Raw genomic sequence first — 8,321 nt, 5'->3', positions numbered from 1 at the left:
GTGGTTCGGCCGGTCACGGAAGACACGTTGTTCTATGATTTAGTGCCGCCAGTCCGTCTTAGAAGAAGTGCGCTTAGAGATGACGCCGTGCGAGCAGTGAAGCGTTTTGAAGCCAATGTTGCCGATGGCCGCAGGGAACGACTGGTCAGCGCTGCAGTCTACGTAGAGGGACTATAGTCAAGCCGATGAATACGAAAGGACTAATTGTTCTCGAATATTCTAGAGTGCTTGTATTTGAGTTTGTGTTGGCTGTCACGAGTTTGTGTTGGCTGTCACGATCCTTGCGATCACTCTTTCCTAGCAGACCTTTTCAACGGAAAGAGGGGCAGACTTGCACGGGAGTACAAGGGCTGTTCATGGTAAAGATACAGGGCGTGCAAACACGGACGCAAGAAAGAAATCAAGACACTACAAACGCCTCTCGACTTCGCTGGTGTCCGTGTTTGCACGCCATGTCTCTTTAATATGAATACTTACCAACTAGCTCAGCTCTGTTGACATTTTAACTAAGCTGATGTCCTTGCCGCGGCAGTGCATTGTTGGGAGGTCACACATACTTACAACGTCTCAGAGGGGATTATAGTGATTATAGTAGCACCCAGGGAGCCTTCGTTGAAAAGAGGTGTCAATGCGGTGCTCATGTGCACTCGGTTTTATGTGCACGTAGCCAGCTATATTTACATGAAAACCATTTTGGGTCCCACCTCACTCGGCGCTCTCTGAAAACGAAACTGCGATTAGGTGCCATAACACGGTATATCCAAATAATTAACCGTCGCGCGCTTGATCAGACGAGCTTTCCAGCCATGATAGGTGGGTCGTTAGCTACATACAACAGAAAGAACAAGATGCAAAATGTTTGTGTCAGTGCTCCTTTAAAGTTTCCATGCTTTTGTGGTGCGTTTCGGGGGGCCGCCGATACGTCAGCCCCTGGAACCTGCCCGGCGAGTGCCTCCCTATAAACGGGCTTAACGACATCTTTTTCCTCCCTACATTCTCCGCATAACTAGATTATATGTTCAACAGCCCCAAAGACTACATTTAACTCCTCCCACTTTTTCGCATAATTAGACTATACGGTAAACACTTCCCCACTTTATCCGCATAATTAGCTATGTTTAACAGCTTTAAAGACTACATTGAACACCTCCCAACTTTTTCGCATTACTCCCTGCTTTCTCGGCACAGACTATGCGCGTAACTCCTCCCCACTTTCTCCGCAATCAGGCTATACGTTTAGCTCCCAATTTTCTCCGCATAATTAGACTGTGTTTAGAAGCTCCAAAGGATATACGTTTAACTTCTCCCCCATCTACACACCCTGGAAATGGCAGTGTAGATGCTGCGGACACGTGTGCCCAGCAAGAAGATAACCTGTGATGGTGCGCTATGCTATTCGTTCTAAAACCATAGAGACCTCCTGTAAGCAGAGATGTTTTCGATTGGGCTGCTAAAAACCTCTTCGCCCACGCTTTCATCAGCGGCTGACGTCAGTTTGACTTGCAGAAGATTGGGTTCCAATGTCAAAGTGCAATAGTTTTAAAAAAAAATTACGACGGAATAGCGGCTGAGCATTGCGCCCGTACTGGTATCGAGCGCTTACCCAATCCAGTCTGTGTGGGTGGCGATTCCGTCTTGCCGAAGAAGCGACAGACAGCACCACGTGGTGGGATGGGCGTGGCAATGGCATGCGCATGATTTATTCTTTACGAACACAGCGATGAGACATCCCAACCCGAGCATAAGCAGCGTCAATGTGATAATGATGACACACAAAAGAAAAGGAGGACGGTGGAGGTGCGCGCACATACAAAGAAACACTCTTCAGGCATGAATCTGACCGTCGTCGTCTTCCTGGGCGAGCTCCTGCTCTTTGGCGAATCCCAGGAACACCTGCGCGCAAGAAAATGTGTACCCGTCAGTGGTCTGTGTGATGCTTTCTGTATGTACAGAAGAGGTTGACAGCGCAGTGAGGCTATACACAAAGACATGAGCGTTATTTTCACATTCGACGCAAACCAATTAGGAATGCGCAGTAAAGCTGCATTAGATAGCTTTAGCTTGTCCACAAACTTCCTGTACCACTTGTGCTGTCACAGGAGAAGTAATTAGTGTAAATGTGTAACTAAATCAAATGGTGGCACCATTTGGTGGCATAGGGCTCCGCCAGATAACGCCACTGCCGGCGCGCTAAAATTGATATGGCATTTTTATTTCTATAGACGATTTTACGTTCGACGCATGGGCTCCCCCATCTTATGTCGTGACATGAAATTGAGGTCATCAGACGTCGAGTGCAATAACCCAACCGTTTTCATGCGTACGCGTAATACCGTAGCACTTGTTCATTTAGTTAAGGATGGACGCCAAGGTTGACAGCCCAATACAGCGGCACCGAAACGCATTTTTAAAGGGGCTGTACAATATTTTCCCAAGTAACCATCTAATGGCTTCATTAAAACATTAAATGAATTTGTTGTCTCATGAATTGACTGCCGCAAACATTTTTTGAATCTGTTAAGTACGACCGGAGTTACAGGGATTTGTCGCACGTTTTAAGCGCTTTCTCTCTCCTTTCGTACCAGCGAGCGCGCTGAAAGCTGCGAAAAAAAAGGAGGGGGGTGAGGAGGGGGCAAGAAGATGTGTCCTTTCGTCAGCGCGCGTCATGATCTTACTCCTTTTCTGTTTTTTCTTCGAACGTGCAGCTTACTTTCAATGTGATCGCAAGCGCGCGCGCGAGCACGTGGCGGCCGCACTAGCTATGCAGCTCACGACGCTCAACTCAGCCAATGGCCGTGGACTTTGGGCTCATGGCGCTGTCACGTGGGTTTATGGCATCATTTCTCGAGAGAAGAGCGAGCGATTTCTAGCTGACTTTGGGTGTGAATTGTAAAGTCCAGGTCGCATTCTGCGCTATAATGTTTGGCCTCGACTACTGATCGGCAGCGTTTTCTGACCATGCTGAAAAAGTGTTGCATGTCCCCTTTAAATAGTCTATAAGAAGCTTGGCAGGCCAGGAATAGGCCCTAAATATTTTGAAGTGTGGGTGACGAGGTCCTTGTACAGTAACCCCACGAGCTGACGGTAACCTCATGGATTAACAGTTTAACTCGGCTCTTGTTTCATTGTTCAATCGGTAAAAAAACTACATTGGACTTAAAGGGAACTCAATACTGTAACATTCAAGTTTCAAGAATGTCTCCCGAGACAAAACGGAGAAGGTGTTACCAGGCACACTCAAAATCGCGACGTCAGATACTTAACTGACGCCGATATTCCTACAGGGAAGCAGCGACAGTTTGACTTTCACATGTCATCACAGTTTTATCCGTATACATTCCGGCTCCATTAGGAGGGAGTCCCTTTAAGGTGAGGCAACGCGGGGGGCAACGTGAGCGCAAAGGACGCGTTTTCCAGCCGCTAATGACTTTCAAGAACAGGCAAACTGCATTTCCATTAAGGTTTATTCACCACCTAGTATATCGCTAATGTAAAGTTCTTATGCGTCAATGTTCGCTTTGTTCGACGCTTCGGTGAATAACGGCGTCCCGCGGTCCTATTCAAGCCTGCCAGCTCAGATGCATATACGGCACACCGACTGATCGGTCCAGTAGTGGTTCCGGACATGTATATCTATCTAGGTCGATGGATATTATATCGCAATAGCAATATATGGACCCTCCGGCGCATTTCGCCACCGCCGGGAATTGCGAATTTGCTGCCTGAGCGACGCAGCCCACACCACGAGCAGCCTTTCATGCCCCTTGCCCGACGGAGCCAGCCGGTGTTTCATATCTGCTTGAGCTGGCGCTCGTCTGCAGCCTTCGCAAGCTTTAACTTGCACGTAGAACATACGAAGTGCGGGGCGATGTTATCGATTTGGACTTTACACGGAACATGACGGCGACGGCAAAAACGTGTCTCGAGTGTCCACATAATTGCTACCGCAGTAGAAAGATGTGCAAAACATTGTGTGTGCATGTGTGCAAGCATAGCTCTTTGGGCTCGCAACAAACACACGTTGGTAAGTCGCGTAGTTAACAATGGTAAATCGCGTCGGCGACCGCTTTCGCCGGCTTCACGCAACTGTCCTGGCCTCACGGCTAGCATCACGCAGACGTTCGTGTTACGTGATACCGGCGGTGCGTGACGCAATACACTCGCCGTAGTATGAAGCCTCCTGTACGGCAACCGCTGTAGCAGTGGCATAGGCAGAAATTTGTTTCTGTGGGCGCACGCCCTTGATACGAAGTGGAGGCCGGGTAGGCAAATGTGGCCGAGTGTCAGTTTGTGCTCTGCGTGCCATGGCAGAAAGAAATTTCGGGAGGGGCACGTGCCCGGTGTACCACCCCCTGGCTACGCCACTGCGCTATACAGGGACTTGGCGCATGCGCGCAACCAACGCATGTAAACACTGTATGAGACTCACCTGTTCTAACGTCGTTTGGCTAAAGCTGAACTCTTCTATAGAGAACTTTGCTTTGGCTGAAACGAGAAGCAAAGACCGCGTAAGTTCATGCACTTGCTCTGTACACGCACTTTAGATTTCCGGGAAAAGGGAAACTGCCCATGTAATGGGAAAACTTAACGTTGCATTCACAGAGGTCGCCAGAGGTGTAAAAGCTTGTGACTATGCTAATAAAATTTACAAGCGAACTGATTGGCGCACGTTCACGACATCTCCGAAAAGGGGCAATTTAAAGTGCGCAGCATTGAAAGAATTGCCGTTCATGGTAAAAGAACGCTTGTACGTATTCAGACAATTTTTAAACGTGTGCAACTTCAGATGCTCCAAAATATCAATAGTTTAGAGTGGACACCGAAGTATACCTTTCCGATTTATTTGTTATTGTATATATTCCAACAATTACACAATTCGTCCAGCCTACAGTGGTATGTGTGCAGGATAGTCGAACGTACGCAAACAAGTGTGCAAGACGTATGACCGCTGCGTATGCGTACCTTCGTCCATGGCGACGAACACGTTGGCTAGCGACGTGACGCCGGCCTGCGGGATGTCGTAGGTGAGCCGGTCCTGGAAACCCTCGCGCAGCGTGGCCGAGGGGAACACCCTCTTGACGTACTGCTTCAGGTCACCCAGGTTCTTCTCCCAGGCTCCCTCCTGGCGCTGCATCTTGATGTCGAGCGTGTAGCCGGCGCCGTACTTGTTCTTCAGGTGCTGCGTGGAGCCCAGGCAGCGCAGGGCGCCGCGCACCATGATGCCCACCTTGGTGCACAGGGCGTCCGCCTCCTCCATCGAGTGCGTGGTGAGCAGGGCGCCCCGCTCGCCGCCCTGCGGGAACGTCGAGCAGATGGTGTCCCAGAGGAAGCGCTTCGACTGCGGGTCCATGCCCGTCGAAGGCTCGTCCAGCAGCACGATGCGCGGCTTGCCCAGCATGCTGATGGCGTAGCTCAGCTTGCGCTTGGTGCCACCCGACAGCTGCTTGGCCCGCTTGTCGGCGTGCTCGCGGATGTTCAGCTTGTCCATCAGCCTGCCAAAAAAGAGGACCTTTGAGAGCCCCGATTCTAATTACACGTAGTGACGATCACAATCTAGTTGGGGCTGCTCTTACTTGAGGGGCATATACGATGGCTTTTAGCAGTGTGGAAAACGCGAGCACCAGGGAGAATCTTACTTATCTCGTTCAACGAGAGAAGTAAGGTTAGTCACGTAGGCTCGCACATGTGCCTAACGTCCCTTGATACAGACCTAATTTAAATTATATTATTGCTCGCCAGGCATACGTACAGATACTCTATATGCTTCCTATGTACAGATACCCTATGTTCAGTACGGCATACGTACAGATACCCTTCTTTTAACCTCCATCAAGGAGCCATGTAATGTTAACTCTAGGCATGCAGGCTTACCAGTTGGTTACGGATTCGATCTCGTTGTAGCGTATGCCCCTGAGTGCCGCGAAAAGCTGTAGGTGCTCGCGGATGGTGAGGTTGTTCCAGAGGGCGTCGTGTTGCGGGCAGTAGCCGAGCATCTTGAACGCCCGGCACAGGTTCGACGTGATCTCGAAGCCTCCCACTGCGACCTGCGACGGCGCCATAGCGAATGCGTAGCAGGTGAGTTTTCGCTTCTCATCCTAAACTTCCTCGAATATGTTATTCTCTGACACGACTTTCAGACGCGACTAACGACAATAGTATGGAAAAAGGACACGAAAGAGACCCAAAAGATAACTTGCCGATGGTTGTAATCAAACCCAGATATTCCCCATTACACATGCGGTGCGTTACCGATTGAGCTACACGACAGCGGCCGTCCAACAGTTGATCTTTTTTGAATTTGTACTTGTGTGCAATATTACCCCTGGGAGTCTATAGGCTGCGAACTGCGCATGGATAACACTAGAATAATAAGTGACAAAACGGAGATCTCGGATCTATGGCGAAATCTGCTTGTGTCCGAAATAGCACAGCCCTGTCGAGTGCTACTTCGGACACAAGCGCTATGTCTCAACCCACCTAGCTGAGCTGACCCGCGTTCGTCGGGTTCAAGCAAACACCCCGATAATCAGCGCGCGCAAAGCGTGCCGAGAAGAAACGTTTTGAACGTTTAGTTTGCATCTATTCTATCAAATAGGGATTTCTGCATGTTACATGTTTAAGAGGCGTGTGACGTAAATAAAACTCCACCAGCTATACCATACCCTTCCGCTAGAGGGGCTCTCCTCGCCCACGATGACCTTCATGGTGGATGTCTTGCCGGCACCGTTGGGACCGAGCAGGCCGAAGATGTCGCCCTTGTCGATGGCCATGGACAGGTTGCGGATGGCGATCTTGACGTGGTTGCGTGGCCGGCACCGGGCCCCTTCCTCGTACACCTTGCGAAGCTCGTGCACGTACACCACCGGAGGCTGCGTGGTGCGCCATTATGCCGCGTCGCTCCTTTGTGCCGACGCAATGGCAGACGGCGATGTGTGTCACGTTCAATGGGCTAATGATTCAAATATCTCGACACCCGCGCATGACATTCATAACGTTCAAAGAGCCCCTGACCAAGCTTGCACACTGCAAACGGGCAAGGACACGGTGTCTGGTGCACGTGCTGACGATCGCGTCTTGAATAACCTGCTGAGGGTAAAGCCCCAAACAAAAGACTGCGCACCCTTTCTTTCAAGGCATCCCAATCCCTGCTGGAGAAGGAGCTCACATAAATTCCTTCTATATCGGTTGCACTGCATGCAATACCAACGATTATGTCATGTGGCTTCGGTAAATGCAGGACGCTCAAAAATCCTACGTAAATGCGTCGCTCAGCAAAAAAAAAAGAAGAGAGAAGTATGCTTGACACTGTCCCTTCGGCTGCAGTAGCTCCTCCTAGTTGAGGCAACCCCTCTAATACGTTTTTTGGCCGGGATAACATTTTCGATATCATTTACATTATTTGCCAGGATACCGGCATATAATATCTTACACGTCCGGCATGCCTTTTGGTGGTCCGCACATCCCGTCTCGCTTTTTAATTATTAGCCGTATGAAAAATGCGGTTGGGGGTGGGGGGGGGGGTGGGGGGGGGCGGAGAAAGAGGGTGTCTACTAACCGGGAATACCAGGAATTGTGACGGCAGTCCAAGTGTCTGGAAAAACTCGGCGAAGGCTCAGGAAACTTGAGCTCTCATGGAAACATTAGCTATCCATCCCGTATATCGCGTTCTGCTCCGTACCGCGCCCCTGCGATCGCGCTGCTCCTAAAGGCACCGAGGTCACTTCCCACTTCATTGCGAGTGGTCGTGCTGACGCAGCAAGGCACTGTTCTGGTAAATAACTACTGTCAAACGAGGCACTAAACCTGAAGGGTCGTATTTCGCTCCGTAATTACCAGATTTGCTTTAGTAAGTTTCATTGCAGCTGTAATGTGGTGAAACACGCTGATAGTTGAACCGATTGCTGCGCATCGCAGCGCACTACGTCGGCCCTGTCGGTCTTATATCGAATTACCTACGCAAGCGAGCATTCTCCGGATTCGTTATATTCGGGCTTGACTGTAAGCGCATTTAGCGAAAGCGAAATATGCAATAATAGTGGGTGCACTACTTTTTTTCTGGCACGTTCGCGTAGCGAACAACTTTCTCAATGAAACCAGGAAGTGGATGCACTTCGTATACGGGTCTCTTAGCCCGTTATTAACTGACTTAGTTGAAGCGACAGCAGTGGTGCAGCGGGAAAGATGTGCGTGACATGACAAGTATGACGACCTTCGGGTGTACTTTGGTGGTGTATAAGACGAACCTGAAACATTTCAGGCTGGAACATTGCAAGTTAAAACGTTGCAGCAGCGATTTTTGTATAGCCCAGACTTTCTTTTCG

General features: G+C 49.8%; 1 protein-coding gene across 1 annotated transcript in view; it reads right to left on the bottom strand.

Moving 5' to 3' along the window:
- Window positions 1-1,667: 1,667 nt before the first annotated feature.
- LOC119390577 (ABC-type organic anion transporter ABCA8) overlaps window positions 1,668-8,321 on the bottom strand; it is a 134,499-nt gene continuing 127,845 nt past the window's right edge. The window contains exons 23-27 of the mRNA XM_049414869.1: window positions 6,663-6,869; window positions 5,872-6,044; window positions 4,963-5,492; window positions 4,430-4,485; window positions 1,668-1,893 (exon numbers count right to left, since the gene is read on the bottom strand). Of these exons, the coding sequence (XP_049270826.1) occupies window positions 1,825-1,893; window positions 4,430-4,485; window positions 4,963-5,492; window positions 5,872-6,044; window positions 6,663-6,869 (1,035 nt within the window). The 3' untranslated portion in view covers window positions 1,668-1,824. The remainder of the gene's footprint in view (window positions 1,894-4,429; window positions 4,486-4,962; window positions 5,493-5,871; window positions 6,045-6,662; window positions 6,870-8,321) is intronic.

This window comes from Rhipicephalus sanguineus, chromosome 4 (assembly GCF_013339695.2).
Source record: "Rhipicephalus sanguineus isolate Rsan-2018 chromosome 4, BIME_Rsan_1.4, whole genome shotgun sequence".
Taxonomy (NCBI): domain Eukaryota; kingdom Metazoa; phylum Arthropoda; class Arachnida; order Ixodida; family Ixodidae; genus Rhipicephalus; species Rhipicephalus sanguineus.
Note: the sequence above shows the minus strand (reverse complement) of the source record. Positions and strands in the feature narration are given on the sequence as shown.